The sequence below is a fragment of the Nelumbo nucifera genome, chromosome 4, assembly GCF_055504915.1.
Source record: "Nelumbo nucifera cultivar China Antique chromosome 4, China Antique-T2T, whole genome shotgun sequence".
Taxonomy (NCBI): Eukaryota; Viridiplantae; Streptophyta; class Magnoliopsida; order Proteales; family Nelumbonaceae; genus Nelumbo; species Nelumbo nucifera.
Genome location: NC_142652.1, coordinates 88,353,451 through 88,375,361, shown reverse-complemented (window position 1 = coordinate 88,375,361; position 21,911 = coordinate 88,353,451). Strand labels below are relative to the sequence as shown.

At 43.5% G+C, this 21,911-nt stretch overlaps 1 protein-coding gene across 1 annotated transcript in view; it reads right to left on the bottom strand.

The window, feature by feature from the left end:
• Positions 1 to 12,142: 12,142 nt before the first annotated feature.
• Positions 12,143 to 21,911, bottom strand: part of LOC104612631 (alpha/beta-Hydrolases superfamily protein) — a 56,398-nt gene continuing 46,629 nt past the window's right edge. Inside the window, exons 7-9 of the mRNA XM_010280130.3 lie at positions 13,226 to 13,334; positions 12,843 to 12,907; positions 12,143 to 12,571 (exon numbers count right to left, since the gene is read on the bottom strand). Coding sequence (XP_010278432.1) covers positions 12,424 to 12,571; positions 12,843 to 12,907; positions 13,226 to 13,334 — 322 coding nt within the window. The 3' untranslated portion in view covers positions 12,143 to 12,423. The remainder of the gene's footprint in view (positions 12,572 to 12,842; positions 12,908 to 13,225; positions 13,335 to 21,911) is intronic.

Here is a 21,911-nt window from a genome sequence, read left to right as displayed (position 1 = left end):
TAAGTACGTGAGATGTTCCTGATACATGGTGGGATGTGCCTGTGAAGTTGGTGTGAGGTGCTTTCTATGAGGAGAAGATCCGGTCTCCTGTAAGTCTGCACTGTTCTTCTTAGGGGGTGCTCTTTTTTCAGATTTTGAGAGGGGAAAAGTTGGTCAATGGAATTTTAGTTCCCATTGACCAAAAATCCCATGTTCTGTTTTCAGATTTATGTGGGGACCAAGGAAAGTTTATTTTTTTGGTACCCATTCCCACCTAGGGGAAAGTTGCCAACACTTGAATGGGACAAAAATGCCCCTTTATGGCTAAAATGGTTATTGCCCTATTTACATAAGAAATAAAAGAATATAGATAAATACATTTACCCGGGTAAGTGTTTCTCAGGAAAAACTTACCCAAATAACTACATTTACTTGGGTAACTAAACCTGTGTACATATATGTATTAAACCTCATTTGCACCCCAAACAAATGCAGCCTAATGAAAGCTTTCACCTTTTTAAACTTAATAAAAATGCTACTTGCAATTCAAATAGATTCATCAGAAAGTCCTAATTAATTATTTTCTTATTTAATATTTTAGTTGCTTAAATCTCATCCAACAACCCTGTAGTTCAGTCCGTTGCATGACATACATCCTTTGATACGAGGAGGTATGGGCTCAAACCCATTATTAGTATACAGGTTCTCTGTGTTGTTCTAGTAGTGGACCTTATGTGCACCACATTACTAACCCTACTAATCCATAGGTCTGCCATATTGTCACGAGGCTAATCGACGGGGCCCCGTGCGGCGCTCGATTGGGGTCGAGAAAGCCTACAAATGTAAGCAACAACACACAAAAGGAAACAAGAGTGCACACAAATTAAACAAAAGGCAACTTGTATTGCATTAATCAGTGGTAAGCACAAGCACACAGTACAGTGTCGAGGGGATCTCGTGCTTAACCTTTACATGCTTATGAGCTCATTCGACTACCTACCTCCCCTCAAAGAGTATGTTAAGCTTTTGGGGGAGTGACAAAAGGATACATCAAAATACTGTACATTCATACTACTATTTACATAATTGCCATTGGCATACCCCCTTACAAAAAGAGTACAAGGACCCAACCCAAGACACTTAGATGGCGTGCTGATGGCGTGCTGATGGCGCTGATGGTGGCTGAACCGTCACAGTCTCCCCCACTCAATTCAATCTTCGTCCTCGAAGATTCTTCCTCAGGTACTCGTCCAGCTTCACTACGAACGGAAGGAGGTCTTCTGCAAGCTCCCAAGTGTCTTCTTCTGCAGGTCCCTTCCACTTCACCAGGTACTCCCATTTTGATGTTTGGGAGGATTGGGACAACCTATGGTTGAGGATGGAGTCAAGGGATCGGTTCTTGGGTGGTTGGTAGGATGGGTGTGGGCGTTGACTTTGGTTTCGAGAGGTGTCTTGGTTGTCGGCATGGTAGGGTTTAAGTTGGCTTACATGAAAGACAGGGTGTACTTTTAGCCATGGAGGTAGTTTGAGTCTGTAGGCTGAAGCTCCTACTTTGGCTAGGATTTCACAGGGTCCCTCATATTTTCTCACAAGCCCGGGATGAACTCTTCGAAAGAACCTAAGGCAATGGGTATGGAGTTTTACTAAGGCTAGGTCACCTACTTGAAAGTTCTCGGGTCGTCTACCCAAATCGGCCCATTTCTTCATTCTTCTAGAGGCTTTCTCTAGGGAGGCTCGAGTGATGTCAAGGCATTCTTTCCATTCCCTGGTGAAAGTGAAGGCTCGAGGGCTTCTTCCTTGATGGTCGTTGACGATGCTGTGCGGACATCTTGGTAGTTGGCCGGTGATGACTTCAAAAGGACTTTGATTGGTGGAGGAGCTCTTCTGTGTGTTGACAGAGAACTGCGCAATGTCCAGCAATCGAACCCAATTCTTCTGTGTAGCTGATACAAAATGGCGGAGGTACTCTTCAAGGAGGGAGTTCATTCTCTCTGTCTGCCCATCTGACTCTGGATGGTTGCTGCTGGAGAAGTTCAAGTTCGAGCCAAGAAGCTTGAATAGCTCTGTCCAAAAAGCACTAGTGAATCGGGGATCCCGATCACTAACAATGTTCTGTGGGACTCCCCAATACTTCACTACGTGCTTGAAGAAAAGGTATGCCGTGTCTTCAGCTGAAAGGTGCTTTGGTGCTGGGGTGAAAGTGGCATACTTGGAAAATCTGTCAACAACAACAATGATGGATGTATAGTCTCCCACTTTAGGAAGACCGCTGATGAAGTCCATGGAAACACTCTCCCAAGGTTGTGAGGGAGTTGGAAGAGGTTGTAGGAGTCCAAGAGGCTTGGCACGTTCGGGCTTGTCTTGCTGGCAAATCAGGCATGTCCTTGTGTATTCTCGAACATCTTGCTCCATATAAGGCCAGTAGTAGGCATGTTGTAGAAGTGCCAAGGTACGCTGCCACCCAGGATGTCCTGCCCATAAGCTGTCATGACATTCACGTAGGAGAGTCTTCCTCAAGTCTTCAACTCTCGGCACAAATATCTGCCTTCCCTTTGTCAAAAGAAGGTCTTCTTCAATCCAAAACTGCCTAGTCTTCCCTTCATGAGCCGCTGTCAATAGGCTCTGAGCAATGGGGTCCTTCTGGAGTCCTTCCTTGATGAGGTCTAGTCTGATCTGGCTTTGAGAGGGACCTTCACCTGTGGATAGTGCTGCAAGCTCGGCCTTCCTGCTAAGTGCATCAGCAACCCTGTTCATCGGCCCTGGCTTGTACTCTAGAGTCATGTCAAACTCCGCTAAGAAATCTTGCCATCGAGCTTGCTTAGGGCTCAGCTTCTTCTGAGACTGAAAGTAACTAGTAGTTATGTTGTCAGTCTTGACCACGAACTTGGAGCCAAGCAGGTAGTGTCGCCATGTGCGGAGGCAGTGGACGATGGCTGTCATCTCTTTCTCTTGTACAGTGTACCTCCTCTCTGTATCATTCAATTTGCAGCTTTCAAAGGCGATGGGATGTCCTTCTTGCATCAAGACCCCGCCAATAGCAAAATCAGAAGCATCTGTGTGTAGCTCATACGGCTTGCTTGGATTAGGCAAGTCGAGGACAGGTTCTGCTGAGACAGCTCTCTTCAAATCATCAAAAGCTGTTTGGCAACATTCACTCCAGGTCCACATACTAGTCTTCTTCAGTAAGTTGGTGAGGGCAGTGGCTCGTGCTGAGAATCCAGAGATGAATCTTCGATAGTAGTTCACGAGGCCAAGGAAGGAGCGAAGTTCGATGACCCTGGTGGGCGGTGCCCAATCTTGAATGGCCTTGACTTTAGCTGGATCCATACTAATTGTGCCTGCTCGGATTATATGACCGAGGAAGGCCACCTCTTCTGTGGCGAAAGAACATTTCTCCTTCTTCACAAATAGGTTATTGTCCCGCAAGACCTGTAAAACAGTGCGGAGGTGGTCAACATGTTCCTCCAAGGTTCTACTGTAGATTACAATATCATCAATATACACAACAACAAATTGGTCTAGGTAGGGATGAAATATTCTGTTCATCAATGTACAAAAGGTGGCTAGAGCATTGGTAAGTCCAAAGGGCATGACACGAAATTCAAAGGACCCATAGCGGGTAACACTAGCTGTTTTGTGTTCATCTCCTTCGGCTATACGCACTTGATAGTACCCCGACCTCAGGTCTAGCTTGGTGAAGTACTTGGCCCTGCTGAGCTGGTCAAAGAGGTCGGCCACCAATGGTATGAGATATTTGTTCTTGATGGTGAGCTTGTTGAGAGCTCGGTAGTCAATACAGAGCCGAAGAGATCCATCATGCTTCTTCTGAAACAGGACTGGTGCTCCAAAAGGGGCCTTAGAAGGCTGAATCAATCCAGCATCCAACAACTCATTCAACTGTCTGCGTAGCTCGGCCAGTTTAGGAGGAGACATTCTGTATGGCGGGCGTGTTGGTGGTTTGGTTCCAGGCTCCAACTCAATCTTGTGGTCAACTTCTCTCCTTGGGGGAAGCTTCTTCGGCAATGTGGGAGGCATGATGTCCTGGAATTCTTATAGTGCCATTGTAATCGCTGACGGGATATGATCGTTGGTGGATCAGGCAGGTTGGAGTCCACCAATGTGGCTAGGTAAGTGGTCTCTCCTTTCCGCACTCCATCCTTGAGTTGCAATGCTGAGAGCATCTTGGGGGTGGACGTGGTATCTGGCACAACTGGAACCATGCAAGGAGCCTGATCTTCAAAAATGCACACTTTGTTGAGGAAGGGCATGGGCACCGCCTTTACTTGAGTTAAGAAGTCCATGCCGAGAACAACCTGAAAATCATCCATGGGCATGACTGAGAGGTCTATCATCCCTTCCTAGTCACCAAGTTGCAAGACCACCCCATGAGCTACACCTTGTATGGGTTTGGCATTAGAGTTCACAGCCTTCAACCATCCGACTTCCTTGGTAGATGCAAGTTCTACTCGGGATGCCTCTTCCATAGAGATAAAGTTGTGAGTAGCACCAGTATCCACCATGGCTCTTGTGGGCTTACCATTCAAGCAAATGTCTACATACATCAATCCCTTCGGCTTGAACTTCGATGCTCCTTGCGGGCTCGCCTTCTTCTTCATTGCATTGAGTCTTCGTAGAGCCCCCATTCTTGTCTCCCCTGGTTCCTTCTCCTCCTCGCTATGCTCATCATCACTAAGCTTTGCAAGCAAGGCATTGAGCTTCCCCCGACTAGGACAATCCTTAGTCCAATGCTTTCCCTCACAGATGAAGCATGGTGCCGGAGGTGTTCTCTTCACAAACTGGTCACCTCTGTATCCAGTGTCTCCTTCGGGTCTCCTGTAGAACTTAAAAGTGTTGGGTTTACTTGGCCCAGAGTCTCCCTTGGGCGCGTAGTAAGGTTTCCTGTCACCTCCTATCTTGCTTACGCCCTGATATGAGTTGGGTTTGGGGCCGTCTTTGCTTGGTCGCCTGTTGTCTACCAGTTGTTCAGCAACGGCCATGGCTGTGGCGAGGTCCTTCACACCTCGTCTCTGGAGTTCGAGCTCGGCCCATTGTTGTAGGCCGTCCATAAAGTTGAAGAGAAGGTCTTTGTCTGACATGTCTGTGATCTCAAGCGATAGTGCAGAGAACTCCTTCACGTACTCATGCAATGAGCCCGTGTGTTTTAGGTTCTTGAGCTTCCGACAGGCTTGGTACTCCACGTTCTCTGGATAGAACTGGCACTTTATCTCGCTCTTGAACACGGACCAAGTATTAATGGAGCATAATCCTCGCTCCGCATCGGCACATCTCCTGCGCCACCATAACATAGCAACATCAGTAAGATACATAACAACAGTACGCACCTTGGCCGCCTCCTCGACGAGTTCGGCGGCAGTGAAATATTGTTCCATTTGCCACAGGAAGTTGTCAAGCTCCCGGGCATCGCGGGTCCCTGCATATGAGGTAGGCTCGCGGACTTTGATCTTTGGAGGGGCTGGAGCAGCAGGTGTGCTGGCTGTACTGGCCATCAGCCTCTTCAGAAGGGTCACTTCGCCCTTCAAGTCTTCAAGCTGGATCTGTAGGCACTTCACCAGGTCTTCTAGTGGGTTATCTGGCCTGTTGGAGCTGTCACCGGACTGGTCCTCCAATCTTTCCACGACCGATGCTACGGTCTCAAGGTTGATTTGAAGCTCGTCCACACGGTCACGAGTTTCGCCAACCACTGCTTCACAGCGCATGATGCGCTTGTCCATGGTCGCAAGCCTGTCAACTGACTTGTCACGCTTGCTATGCTTTGAGCTGATGCCTTTGTCCTTGGGAGAGCTACCTCTAGGCTCGTCCTCATCATAAACCCGTGAGATCCCTTCCTGGATCTCCTCTCGCGTGTCACGATTCTTCATCTGGCTGGTGTTGTTGCGGGGCACGAAAGGGACTTGTTGCGCTTGACAACCACTAGTGTCAACGAGGCTCTGATACCAACTGTCACGGGGCTAATCGACGGGGCCCCGTGCGGCGCTCGATTGGGGTCGAGAAAGCCTACAAATGCAAGCAACAACACACAAAAGGAAACAAGAGTGCACACAAATTAGACAAAAGGCAACTTGTATTGCATTAATCAGTGGTAAGCACAAGCACACAGTACAGTGTCGAGGGGATCTCGTGCTTAACCTTTACACGCTTATGAGCTCACTCGACTACCTACCTCCCCTCAAAGAGTACGTTAAGCTTTTGGGGGAGTGACAAAAGGATACATCAAAATACTATACATTCATACTACTATTTACATAATTGCCATTGGCATACCCCCCTTACAAAAAGAGTACAAGGACCCAACCCAAGACACTTAGATGGCGTGCTGATGGTGGCTGAACCGTCACAATATAGCACCTTACCGGCCTCTCATGGGGTCAAAGTAGGGGTGCAAGTTAGATTCTGGATTTGTAACTTACAATTGCTCTAACCTGCGTCGTCCCAAAATTGAAACCCTGCATATTTGCACTTAGGCTGCATTTGAAAGCAATGTAAATCAAGAATCGATGTAATATTTGCATTGGTTCAGTTTTGTAGGTGTTTGGAAGGAGCGTGTAATTATGATTGACGTAAAACTCCACTTTGATTCAGTTTTGCATGTATTTGGATAGAGTGGAGTTTTACATTAATAATTGATGTAAAACCTTATAAAGCAATTTTATTAGTGTATTTTTCAAAAAGCAATGATCACTTTTACGGTTCAGCGTAAACACTATCAGTGTATTTTTACACCGATGACATTTTACACTGATTCCAAACGCAATTTTAAGTTATGTTTGGTTTGAAGGAAAAGGTAGGGAAAGGTATGGAAACCTAAACAACCAAACATAGCGTTGGTTGGCTCTAAAATTAGACTACGGGTTGCAGCAATGTAATCTCTTTGATTTGAAGAATTTGCACTGTATCGGTCTTGGCTTTTGGGTTGGAACCATTCAAACTGTGATAAAAACCCAACTCGGAACCGCCCAAATTGCACCCTTAGGCCAAAACTGTATTAGAATTTAGAACACAAATACAGCAGCAGCATTAGCAGCAAAAGTAGAAGAACAAGAAGAATAAATTATAAAGGTGAATTGGTAGCGCTTACACATCAGATTCTATATTCATCCACTGAACTGAAGGGACCCTCTTTGAAATGCAACCATAAATTATTAAGTTTTGTCATCTACTGATGGCAGAGAAAATAAAAATTTGCAACCAATTTGGATTGGAAAACGATTTCATTTTGAAATGAGCCATTTATTCTGCATTTGGAAACGATGCAAATAAGTGTGAATGCAAATATGTAGAGTATAAAACGGTTCATATAAATTGTAAAATTGGATTAGTTTTGCACCGATAAATTTACCTTCTTACCAAACAGACTCTTAACTGTAAAGGATGCAAACATGAATTCCAATAAAACATACTTTTTTATTTTATCAGAAGTCCACATGCAAATTTACTTCTTTTTTATGGATGTACTTTTACGTCTTATTACCAATGTAAATATGCATTGGTTTGTCATTTGTCAATACATAAATGTAATGTTACTAAACACAGGCAAAAGTGAACCAGACTACAAATTTACCCTGAATCAGGATTTATACTCCATTTGTATCATTTCCAAACGCAACCCTAGTTTCATGTGTATAAAAAAACGATTTTATGTAATGAAAAGAAATTGATCAAAACCACACATAAAAACGCAGAAAATACATTTGCGCTGAGTGTTAAAAGTTGTAAGGAGCTCCAAACTTCCAATATGTCTTCACTCCTTTCCCTTCCTTTTCATGGATGAGAGAATATGAAAGGGCACTGTTGAGAAGGACGTTTCATTGGAACTACACTAACTTCTCTAACCATGACAAAACCCATACAGGCATGTCTGAGTGTTTGTCCAGCCCCGTCCATTTCGTGTCTGCAAAGCAAATGCTTGTACGTTGCTTCTCTCTTCCTGCCAATTTTGGAACGACCCATCCACTAAGGGCCCGTTTGGGAGGGTTGATAGAATTGCTTTAGAGAAGCTACCTGAGATAACTTCACTGGAAAAATTGATTTTGTTTCTCGTGTAAATTCATTTTCGGCTTTCCGGATTTTACCAAATACAGCTTCATGGCATTCATGGTGTTCCGGGTCTTGCAGCTCATGAAATGCCAGAAAAGCCCTCCCACTCCCTAAATATTATCAGTTGATTCAGTTAACCGTTATTTTTTCTTTTAAGTTAATCCAAACTGAGCCACAAGTAAACCGAATTTTTTATTCAATTTCTTCAATTCAGTTTGGGTTTTTGGTTTTTGATGAACACTTAGGCACCAATTCAATTTGAAATTTATGCGGTGACTTAAAATCAGGACTATGAATATGAACTGAAGGGCTTATTGTTTTTTTTTTTGGACTCTTAGAGCTTGCCATTTGCTCCATTGGATAGATCTCCTTAGAGGTTTTTGGAACAGCACCCGATCTCTTTGCAGAACTTAGGGCATTTTTTGTCTACTAACAATATATTTTCTTTATTTTTATTTGTTTTTATAGATTTGTTATAGTTTTATACAAGTTTATTGAGCTTTGAATTGGGTATTTAGATATACAAATAAATCGAATTTGAACCAACCAAGGGCTGGCTTGTTGGTATGTTAGCTGGTTTGTTCCAGCGTTGTCGATGAATTAAATCCCACAACCAGCACTTTGGGAAAAAAAGGGGTCTGGGGAAGTTATTAATGGTGCATGACACCGAATACCAAATATTATATCAAATAAGAGTACGAATCATAACTGCAAACAAAGGGATGCAAATTGAACCGGGTAGAAAATCTACATCGAGTACATATTTGCACTCAACGTGCATGATGTTTACCTCTAAGGATTTCAGACTGGTTAGGCACGATCTCCTGGAAATATCGGATGTAGTGCGTGAGGCCTACGCTAAACAATGCCTATATAAAGGCACCAACCCCAAAGACTCAAAGAGGAGAAAAAAGAGAGGTACGCGTGATTATTTACTCACTAGCATTCAAGCACTCAAGTATTCAGCTTGCATCCACAGTATAGTACTGATTTAAGCATCGGAGCGACCTCGCCGGGTTAGCCACCCCAGGTTCTTTGATCTACTATTTTGTAGTTTGGTCCAACTCGTCGCGCAACTGGAGTTCGGATCATCTTCCACCCCAGGTTCTCTGTGGAAAATGCTACAAGAAGCTAAGTTCTCACCTTCTAAAAAGCTAAGTCCTCTTTTTCCAAAAAGCTAAGATCTCACATTTTAGAAACTAAAGTTCCCACTTTCTAATTTCCATTTTTTATGAACTCAAAGGCATTTTGAGCAGCATCAACGCCCAGAATGAATACCGATTACTGGGGGACAAAAACACCTATGATGAACCTGGAGAACTCCCCTGTGACAAGTAAATAAGTTCAGGCCAAACTCAACACCCCTAGTGCCCTAGATAAATACACCGCTACTGTATGTGAACACCCCTCTCCCCGTGGTAGAGCCATCAGTGGTTCCCGCTGGGATTGAAGCGTAGCAGTTCTATGAGATGAAGTATGAATTTCCAGATCTAAGCATGGGAGAAGGCCGAGGTAGACAACAACAGAACATCCTCAATTCATCCTCAACAACAGTCAGCCAGGACGAGGTCTCATCAGCCTTGTTTCGCGAGGTCGCCTCTATAAGACGAACTCTTCGTGGCTTCCACAGGAGTTGGCGGCCAACGAACTGCATGGACGCCCTTGCAGGTCGAGCCTTCCAAGGCTCCTGTGCGAGTTGGTGACCTAAAGTCAGTAGTGCTGCCCCGTAGGTCGAGCTCCCAGTGGCTTCTTGTAGGAGTGGATGACCGGTGTCACTAACGAGGCTAATGCTGTGCAACCGTGGCTTTGAACTGCCGACTCACACCGTCAACAACATTATGCCCTCGCAAGGGGGGCAGAACATGTACGTTGTGGTCTCGCAAGCACTCACCCAAGAAGATAATCCCACAGGATGACGTAGAAGTAGCCATATGAGAAGTTACTACAGAATGACCACCCGCTTAGGCGGAAAGGTCAGGTCGCACATCAGTTAAATAAGGATAAGGAGAGTGGACCGCGAGTCGCTCCCAAAGCCCAAGGGCTAAGGTGTCGAGCTGATAAATGACCTCGGCACCGCATGAGACCCAGTCGCCTCTTCGGCATGGGCAAATAAAAAAGTAGCTTGTGCACAGGTAGGACGGGCACATACTCTACAATGTCTGTTCACTTCGGCATACATTGAGATCGGGTTATTCCTTTTAGAGCCTAGCTTGTCAGCCCGACACTTCTTTAGTAATCCACACTTATCTACATCAGCTCGGGCATATACCTAGTCGCTTCTTCGGCATGGGCAAAATAAAAAAGCAATTCGCGTTTAGCCTCATCGGTGTGCATACAGTTTGGCACCTTGGGGTAATCCACACTTAGAAAACTTTTACGCAATGGAGTGGAGGACAAAATACAACACATATTCGGCATACCGGTTGGGCGCCATGACAAACACAAACTTGGCTGATCTCTTCACAATAGACCTCTACCTCGATTGTAGGCTTCGTGTCGAACTCACTGGCTACTCTTTTGAGAACCAGTTCAAGTGACATTGCATCGAAGTCTACCTAGGTGGAGCGACCTAATAAAGCAGTCACGCAGTTAGAACCCCCTTTTGAGGACAGCATGGTAAGCTTCGCTCTCGAGGTAATGGTCGGATTGCATAACCCCTTGACGGTTACATCCCTAATAAGGTAGATGTCCTCGGGGTACCTGCTTCACCTCTCCTCGAGAGGATGAGTTTGCTCTCGTGCCCTGAGAATCAAGATAGCGAGGTCCTACGTAAGGCAGCAAACACTCAAACTATTCCAATTTGAGAAGTAAATCAGATCAATGCTTGCGACTACGAACTGATTGAATCAGTCATCTTAGGCCAGAAGGAGCAATCTCCTCCCTTCGCCGAGCTACTCTCAACTCGGGAGTGGGGGGCAATTGATGAGGCCGAATTTGGCCCTCCAATGACATCATGACACATGGCATCTTGGAACAACAATTTGACACATAGACACCACCTAAGCAATGACTTGGAGTCCCAGATCGTGGTTTCTCTTCGCCTAGACCTGGCGACCTGCCTTCACCACCAACCTGGCGACCTCGATCACAACTTAGATCGACTAGAAGCACTTCATCTAGGGCCGACCTGCAGCACCTCGCTACTAGCCGAAGTGACCTCAACGCAAGGAGCAACCTCCCTCGAGGGCGTGCCGACCTGACTGAGGTCTAGGTGGCGACCTGCGAGACGTGCTCGCCGACAAATTCGGCATGCATATCCCGACACTCCCACGATTCTTGGAAGTTGGCCCACGTACCAAACATTCCGGAGGATGGTCAACGTGCATGATGTTTACCTCCAAGGATTTCAGATCGGTTAGACATGATCTCCCGAAAATCTCGGATGCAGTGCGTGAGACCCACGCTAAACAATGCCTATATAAAGACACCAACCCCAAAGACCTAAAGACGAGAAAAAAGAGAGGTGTGCATGATCTCCCGAAAATCTCGGATGCAGTGCGTGAGACCCACGCTAAACAATGCCTATATAAAGACACCAACCCCAAAGACCTAGAGACGAGAAAAAAGAGAGGTGTGCATGATTAATTACTCACTAGCATTCAAACACTCAAGTACTCAGCTCGCATCCATAGTATAGTACTGACTTAAGCATCGGAGCAGCCTCACCGGATTAGCCACCCCAGGTTTTCTGATCTACTATTTTGCAACTTGGTCTAACTTGCCACGCAACTGGAGTTTGGATCATCTTCCAACTAGAAGTATCCAGATCGTGCACCATCAGTTCCCGTACCCAAAAATACTTGCATAAAAAAACCACGCAATGAGATCTCAATAATTACAAGTGGGAAGCCATGTTGTTAGAACCGGGGCAGATGTTAAAGTGGAAGTCTCATTTGGACACACTTTAACTGGTGTAGTTACATAATACCCAAAAATAATGGTAGTCATATCATATATGATCTCCAGGGTCCAACAACGATGACTCGGACTCGCTATTACCGCTCATATATAACTGCCTTCACCGCTTAGCCGTTGTTGGACCCTGGACTCTGCCTTCAAACCGCTTAGCCGTTTTTCAAAATAAACTCGACAACTCATGACTCATCGATTCTCTGATAGAGCTGGGCTTTTATAACCTAAACCTCACTCTGAAATGTTACACCAAATAAATGTTTATCTGAGAACAAATAAAATAATGTCTACTCCATACGACGGATTCAAATAGAAAATACAGGAATTGAGGCCGCAATTTGTCCAACCTCTTACAAAGAAAAGATGAGGGAATTCAAGAACAAAAAAGAAAATATTAAAGGTGAATGCAAAGCTAGGGCTACAACATGAATTAAAACAAATATGAACAAGTATCATAGAAATATGGGAACGTCAATATTAGCTCCATGGGTCATCCCAACCTTTGGGCCCCTCTCTTTTAACAAAGTCCACTATGGCCTCTACTACTTCTGCAACCCTGTTTGACAGGGAATGGTTCCCCCACTCAATTTCAACTTTCTCTGCTCCTCCCATGGCTTTGCACAATCTGCAAGAGACAAAATCACAGCATTACTGGCAGCTCACAAGTCACAAGATTGTTCCATGCCAAGGCCCATAAATTTGTGTACATGTGTTTGTATTAGAAACCATATTAATTAACTAAGAGTCTAAGACCATTCAAGGGACCACATTCTCGGCAGGTAGCACGAGACAAAATTGTTACCATGGATAATCCTTTCCAAATGACTTTTGCTCATATAAATTATATCCTACCCCACATTTATCATTATCTTGCAAGACTTGTGCAGAATTCTTACCGTTCCATTAATGCTTTCTTATCAACATACTCTGGCACATATTCATCAGCCATAGAAAAAATAACCTGCAATAAAAAACAGTTTACTCACTATTCTCAAACTAAGGAAGAAGAACAAGATTCAATTATGGAAAACATGCTCTTTATAGATGAGAGTACAAAGCTGAACATTGATGGTTAACCAAGAAGCAACTGCCATTAGGGACACATTTGATTTCCATCTTCTATTATTCTTACAACAAATATGTTGTCTTCTTGGAAAAGGAAAATAAGGAATTAAGAAATAGAAAACAAATACTCCATCCAAGTTATGGACTTGAAGTCTCAATACAATATAAGCTTCTATTATGTGATAACCAAGAACTGCATTCAAGATATGCTTACCTGACAAGGTGTGTTTGACATGTGTCCAAGTCTCATTCTAAGTTGGTCATCACTAAGATCTGAACTGAACATGTCATCATCCCCCATATATGCACAAAGAGAGTGATATCTACAAGATACTCAATTTTTCAGCAAAGGAATAAGACAAACATGCACATTTAAGAAATGCATCATTTTCCTTGTGGCCGTTGATAGAGTACTACTTTGGAGATCTACATTGGAGCAAAGTTGAGTCAAATAGGTTAAGACATACATTAGGTCCAGCCTGAACCTGACCCAGCCCAGCCATCACATATACACGAGTACATGACATGTAAAAGGCTCAATCTGGCCCTAAATTACATGTGACTTATCCTGGTTAGGCCCAACCTGTCTCGTTCAAATATAAAAATGTATAAATGTATATGCTATAAAAAAACAAGAAAACAAGTACTAAAAAAGAAAAAAAAAAAAAAAATCCTAGGAACTGCCTCTCCACAAATTGTCAAGTGGTCAGGAATGAAGGTTTTTTTGTATTTTTAGATGAGAGCATTTTGGTTATTTTGCATTTGTTGGGGTGGGGGGGGGGGGGATACTCCAGCTTATTGATCAAGCAGTTTAGGAGTTATTTATTTTTCTAAGTTGGAAATATGAGTGGCAAAATTGTAATTTTCAGTATTATTAGTTTAGGATAGAATTGGCTGACCCTGAAGAATCTATATATGTGCATTGTTCTATGGTGGTTGATGCTAGAATGGTATTTTCTGCATATTATGCTTAAGGTGAGTGATTACTTTAAATCCTAAAGTGAGTCGGTGCCTGTTGAGTAATTACTGGTTCTCAACAGGCATTACAGTCTGTTGCATCCTCGCCATCTGCAAAAAAGAAGGCAGTAAGGAGTTGGGATCCTCCTGAATTTGGTTTCCTCAAATTAAATTTTGATGGGAGCAGTTTTGGCAATCCGGGCATACAGCTGAACTAAAAGCAATGGTCTTTGGAATACAAAAAGCCATGGAAATAGGTGTGAGAAATTTGGTTGTTGAAGGCAACTCCAAAGTGATTATAAGCTGGCTAAAACAGGATGGAAAGATTCCATGGGTATACAGAAATGAGATCAAGAAAATTAAGCACATTACAAGGGATATCCAGTTAATAGTTCAGTGGACTCCAAGAGTAGCAAATGGGTTTGAGGACCAGCTAGCAAAGCAAAGGGCTAATAGGAAACACTGTTTCTGGGCTATGTTGTAAGAATGTAAAGCAAATATTGGGTGGAATGTTATTGGACATTGGGGTAGCCGAGGCTACCCAATCTATGTACTAATTCTCATACCTTTTATTAATAAAATCATTTTCACTGATAAAAAAAACAGGCATTACAGTCATCCAAAGCCCACAAGTTCTTTGTACCAATAAAAAAAGAAAAAAAGAAAAGTCCACATGTTCTTCATTGAAGGATTTCATTGAACATCTCTCTAAAGGACTGAAATTGATCCAGGCATGTTTTTCTTGTTGAGTTTAAATCAAAATCCAAATACTTCCCGTCTTGGCAGCTTTTGTCCTTTGTGCCAACCCACCATCAAATGTCATCATATTAGATCACAACCCATAAGATTCTATCGCCATTCATCCTACCGAAGTTCATCTCAAAGCTCTATTTAAAGCCTTGTAGGTGCAAAGGAACTCCAGAAATCATATCTCGTTTGGGCTCCCCTAACACCTTTTTCTTATTCTTCCAACCGAAAAAAAACACCTATATTATTCCAGCGACCAGCCTCTAGACCCTGACATTCCAAGTGAAACAACGGGTCCCTCGAGTTCTTTGCTTCTGCTTCTGCACAGTAATACTAGTTGATTTCTCCCAAGGCAAGAAAATGAATAAGGGTTTCTCAGTAGAAATCCCTCAAAGACACCATCATGCCTTTCTGGCACTGTTCCCTGACCACCATGAAAATTGATTCCAATCGCTGTTTTCCAATTATCAGCCATAGGTTTCCATAAATTGGCCATAACTTTGTTAGAACACATCCATTTGGATCTCGCTTAAAACTAAGAAAACTGGAATCTTCAGCTTCTCCTTTCTTTTCTTTCGCGTGCTTAAAATAGAATTGTTTTTTTTTTTTTTTTTGAGAAAAGGTTAACTTTATTCGAAATAAGAAAAGTACATGAGGAGATGTACATAGGAATCAGATACTCAAAGAGTTACATAGGCAGAAAACTATCACTGAATAAGTAATCCCTGTAAGCGCCAGATTTAGCTAGACTGTCAGCTACAGAGTTTAGCTCCCTCAGAACCCAGCCCACGTGAGCATTCAAGGAGGAGAGGATGCCTCTCGCTTCAGCCAAGTAGTGAGCTAAGGCCCAAGGCCCACTGTAAGGATTAGTGAGCCAATTAATGGTATTGGCTGAATCTCCTTTAATGGTAAGATTTAATAAACCCAGGTCTCTTGCAATCCTGATGCCGGTTAACGCTACCATGATTTCAGCCTTTATTGAGGAAGCTATCCCAATTGGCCCACTGAAAGCCCAACTGGTAGTACCATCTCTTCTTCGAATTACGCCTCCAATACCCGCTGCACCTGGGTTTCCAAAAGCACTCCCATCAAAGTATTAAGCTGTCTCCCTTCCTCAGCAAATCAAAAACTGCAGGAAGTGTTGAGGTGTATGTGATTAGAGTGAAGAAAATTTACGGCATTTCTTTGGAGGTCAGCAAATGTGACACCTCTGAAATAATTTGAACTGGAAGTCAACAGGAAGCATCTGTAACAGATTAGAGAAATCAGCTCCTCACAGTTTTTTGTTTTATTGGTAAACACCCGATTTTTTCTCTCTTCCCAAATGCTCCAAAAGATAGCATGTGCTGCAGATTACCATAAAGTTTTCCCTCTTTTGCTTAAACCTCTTCCTGACCATTGTCCTAAGCATTCAACCACATGTTCTGGGAAGACCCAACTGTAATCAAATAATGTTAGGAATAAGTTCCATAATTTTCTAGTTTCCTCACAGTGAAGCAGGATGTGGTTGGCAGATACCCGGCTTTAAGGCAGAAGCAACAGACATGAGGAGATAGATAACATCCTTCGTGGTTCTTTTTCTGAAGGAGATCATAAGTGTTGATTTTCTTTAAGCTGGCCTCCCACAAAAAAAAAAAAAAAAAGACCCTGGAAGTGATATGAGCACACCAAATTCTCTTGTAGGGGTACTGATCAGTGATTTGTTCTTCCCTAACTAAAGCCTTGAAGCAAGATTTGGTTGAAAACTTACCAGATGGGTGAAGGGTCCACACACGAAGGTCGGGTGAAGCCTTCAAGTCAAACAAACAAACAAACAAAAAAAAACGATGAACATAAAATAAAAAACTGAGCCAAAGCCCAGAGGTCGCGTTTAACAACGAACATAATCCATAAACGACACCATTCAACACGCTGAGTGGAAAAAAAAGCGCAACATGACATGCTTCTAGATATCCATTCCATCTCTATAAATTTATATCAATCACATCTAATCTAACTTAGCTTAGTTCCCAGTTCCCAGTTCCCATTTCCCATCCTAAGGGAAAACCCAAATAAAAGCTAAGCTGAGAAAAGAAAACAAAAGAGATTGGAAAAAAGAATAAGAGAGAAATAAACAAAAAAAAAACGCCTATTAATCCTTACACATCTGAGAACTGATTATGGCGGAAAAGGCTCAGACCAATCCTTTGGCACCACCCTCGGGTCCAACGAAAAGTGACGAAGAATTGGCATCTTTGCAGTCTAAGGAGGAGCTCCGTTGCAAGCGTAATATCAAGTGTTTTGCTTATATCCTTGTGTTTGCAATGCCAACGGTGGAGACCCCAGATTCCAGCGGGTGCTTCTGGACTTACAGCGGAGGAGATGGTATGGGAGGAAGGAGAGAGGGGGAGGGAGAGAGAGAGGCCCGCATATAATTTCAAGTGGGACCCACCTATTATTTTTCTCTAAAAAGAGGAAAGTTCAAATGGAACCCACTTATATATTATTTTTAACATTTATTAATTATATATTAAATATTTTTATTTCATTTAGTGGGACCCACTTGCAAGTTTTCATTTTTTTGAGTTTAATAGTGCCACATCAGCATTTCCTATTATCTTATTCATTATTTAACAGATAGTGAAATGGCCTCATTAACACTAGGCGTTATCTGCCTACGCCCTACGGTTGGCCTTTTTTTGAAGTCTATGGTCTAAATTGGCCTTTTTGTTAGTTTAAGGGCAAAATTACCTTTTTTGCATAGTACAAGGGTTGTCAGTTACAAGTTTAGAATCACCTTCAATGACTAAATTTGTGCTCAATTTTCTTTACGAAAAAATGTGTTCAATTCTCTTGCTCGTTGTAATCCATGTACTGTAAGAAGCTCAACCCTTGTAGAATCCAATAGCCAATTGGTCCTGAAATCAAACCAATGACATGTCCTTGCACATTTCCAAAAGCTCCTCCCACACCAAAGAGACCCAGATTACCTACACTACTTCCATCAAAGTTAAGCTTGATAAAGCCCTCCTCAGGTAAATAATTTGTTAATGAAAACCAAAGAATGGAAAAATTACAAACAGCCCTTAGGCAGAGTAGCTATTAGTACCCTACCTTGATATCACTATATCAATTACAAGCAAGCCCAATACATTCGAATCCTATTAACCCCTTGCTTAGCTAAAACATCAGCTAAACCATTTGCACTTCTCCACACCCAACATGTCTTTATAAACATACTCCTTGTAATCCATTCAATCTGTTTGATCTCATATCTATATCCCCATACTGTTTCCCCACCATTTCCTATCCATTCAGTTACAACTTTAGGACCACCTTCAATGATTTAATTGTGCCATTCAGTTCTCTTGCCCACTGTAATCCATGAAGCACTGTAGCAGCTCAGCCCTTGTGGAGTCCCCTTTGACCAATTGGTCCAGAAAACATAGCAATAATGTGTCCTTGCAAATTCCTTAATACACCTCCCACACCTGATGGACTCAGATTTCCAATACTGCTCCCATCAAAGTTTAGTTTGATGAACCCCTCCTTAGGTGGTGCCAATTGGGTATTAACTTTTAATTTCTTTGACGAGGATGCAGCCACTTCTCTCCATTTCATAAATCATTGTGTGTACAGGGTAAGAAAAGCTGCATATCTTTAACCCAGTGCACTACCCAGGCCATTATGCATTCAACGGTTGCTTCCTGACTTCTCTCCACCTCCACAGGTGGTGTCCATTGAATACAGACTTGTGGAAAATAATATTTTTAACAAGTATAAATGTGAAAACTCTCCTAGTAAAAATAAATGTAAGACTCAAAAAATTTATAGCATGTCTAAGGAAAACACAGGTACATATATAACAAGTACATACAAAAGGTTCTCTATCCCCAATAAAGAATGGTCAATCCAACCCCAAAATATGCAGTCCACATCCTTGAATTCTTTCAAAGTAAATCTCTATCCATCCAAAAGAAACAAATCATATATCCCCCAAAATTCTCCTCAGTGACCATTGTACATCATAAAAAATCCTCCTATTGTACTCCTTCCACATATTCCAAAAAAAAAACTTCGCTTTACATGATTTGCTACTTGACATTGAAAGGAAAAGCTCAGGCCATGAAACAAGAAACTACAAATGATCTGCTGACACAACTCATACCAACCAAGGATAAGAAAAACTTGTCATTTCAATAGCAAGCTTGCAATGGAAAAAAAAAGAATCAGTTCATACTCTCTTCATTATATTTGCAAATGATATGCCAGTTTGCAAGCCAAGATTCCCATTCTCAAGATGTCAAGAAGCAAGCAAACACCTCATGCATTTTCAAATTTAAAGTGTTCATGGACATTATTACTATCAATAATCTTAGAAGGATCCAAGTATTCAAGAGGAAAAATGAGAGGGGAAAAAGGATCTTGTTGAGTTATTAAGGGTCAAATGATGGTTATTTTAGGTACATTTCAAGTAGCTTAACTCATCATCACTTTGGAACTAAATGAAGGAGATGAGAAGCATTGACAAAACATGGGTTCAAAGATCAGCTAATGGGTTGCTGATGCATTGGCAAACAAACAAACAAATAACTAATAGGGTACTTGCAGCTTTCTAAAGGACCATGTTTTCTAGACCACACACTAATTGAAACACAAATATCCATTGTATGTTAATATTTTCTTTTTCTTCCTTGTAACTTCTGAATCTTGTATTCTTTAAGAGTCAAAACTACATTATGGAGTGAGTTCAAGCAAAATTTAAACTTATAGAAAGTGCAACTGAGTGTAGTAGAGCAACCAAATAATTTCTTACTATAAACAAACAAAAACTAAGATTTACCTTTATGTCTGAAAAGAATTTCAAGTTGCCTTAAAGTGGTAATCATGCTCATTAGGCAGGCAATAATACTGCAACTCCACATATCTACAATATTGTCACCATTTTACGTTATACCATCTCATGCACTCCACATGGTGCCAATAGTTCTCACTAGGGAATATGTCAATTCCAATAATATATTGTCTTGGTATCCACGGAAATGGAAATATTAGGAATACAAGCATGTGGAATACCACCTCATGTACTCAAGTTATGGCCTACCGCCCTGATAGGGTCCAGTGCCAGTTCGGGTATGGTGATCCTGGTGCCCAGTTTCTACAATCCTCAAGGGAAGATGTCTTCTGGACCCGTCGTCATGATCTAGCATTCCCTGGAGGTTCTCGGTTCCCTCTTGTAGGGTATGGGAGGGACGGAGGGTCCAAGCTTGTAAATCCCTCCACTTCGCTTACCTGTGCACGTTTTTCGGGGGTTTACAAATGTTCATGCAGGCAAGCCCTCGCTCGCGTCATGTTATGGCTCCCCTTGAGGGTCACGCCACAGACCAAGAGCAGTCGCAAGTTAGTTCCTCACTGAGCTCGCCGAAAGCAGGATTCATGGGCGCCATTCGAAAGGGGAAGCGCCCCACTATTGAAAAGGGTGAAGGCAGCTGCCCTCCTACAGCGAAGAAACCTAGGTCAGCGAGGGGACCTCGCACCACTGTTCTGCCTGCACCAACTGTGCCACGCGCTCCTGTGTCAGACGTAGCATCATCCCGGGTTGGGGATGGTCAAGATAGGCACTCGCCACAACTGGGCCAACAGGAGGTCAAGCAAGAGCCTTGGTCCCTGCACCCGAAGTTAGGAATGCACCCGATACAGAGTCAGTGCAATCAGCGGTGCCCATTCCTGCCGAAAAGGTTGTATCTGTCTGCGTCTTAGGCGGACATGTGAAGAAGATGGCTCCTCGTCCTCGTAAGAGGGAGCCTGGGAAAGTTGATCTAGTAAGACTTTACATTTTGTTGTATCTGCTTTACTATTGCTGCGATTATAATGCCTTTACTAATAGTCTTTTATTTTCGAGTGGAGGCTGAAGATGCTCAGCCTGATGCAGCAGCTTCACAAGCCCGACCTGAAGGTGTTGTGGGTGAGAGGATATGTAGAACTTGGGCACTTGTGTAGTTTTCATGTTGCGATTAACTTATTGTGCTGATCATTTGTGGTTTACCTTATCACAGATGCCTTGTAATGTAGATCCTTCCACTGTACCAGTTTCACCAATCATCAGGAGACTGGTACGTAAGTTACAGTCATCGCAACCCCCTAGAGTGACTGAAGACCCCCCAAGTGACCCTGTGGGTGTCAGAGTAACTGAGGATGTCGTTGCCGATGACATCACCCAAGCATCCGCTGCGCGAAGGGAAGAATCTCCCACAGGTTTGTAGAGGGAGATCCCTAGCGAGCCAGTGGGTCAACTTGAGGTTGCCCAAGAAGGACGACCAGCTGACGTGGTACCTAAAGAGCCCGCACATGAGCCAACGCAGTCTGCCATGGGGGATTAGGGACAAGTACCGGCCAATGTTGATCGCCAGAGAGAGCCCAAGGGAGAAGGGAGTGGCTGATGCTAAGGGTGTAGGTGCAGAACCATCCTTGCGATCCCCTTGTCAGGACGAGAATGCGGGGGTGGACACACTGTTATCGCGACAACTTGAGGTTCGGTCTTCCTCAGGACCCGTGGCCGTTGAAGCTCTCTCACCGTCAGAGCCATGATGCCTGAGGAAGAATTGGCTTATGTATGTGAGGAGCTTGAACGGTACTGTACACTCCGCAAGGTGCGCCCGTTGGGATATTCGGTTGTTGATCTTGTCGCTATTCAGGGCGTTTCTAAGGGTGACAAGTACGTGGTGTCCGACTCTATGGCCAGGGCTACCTCTTTTGTCATACAGTAGGGCTGGCAGACTGACACGGAACTTCTTGCGGTCATAATAGGCGACACTATTGCAAGTATGATGAATTGCATCAAAAGTCAGCCCCTATAGGAGCTCTCATGGTCGGTGTTCGCCCGCTGGCTGAAGACATGCGCTTCATTTTCGCTGATGGGTTTCCAACTGGAGCGAATCAAGCAAAGGGTAGTTCGAATAGCCCACGTCGATGGGTTTCCGACCACGACATCGCGGAACCAGCTGTGGCATCCTGGAACCGGCCAGGGTAAGTATGAGTGCGCCTGGGGTTGCCAGGGCCTTCGCATGGAGCATGCAGCATTGTGGAACCGGCCACGGCATCGTGGAACCATCCGCGGCATCTGGAACCGGCCAGGGTAAGTATGAGCGTGCCTAGGGTTGCCAAGGCCTTCGCATGGAGCATGCGGCATCGTGGAATCGGCCACAACATCACGGAAC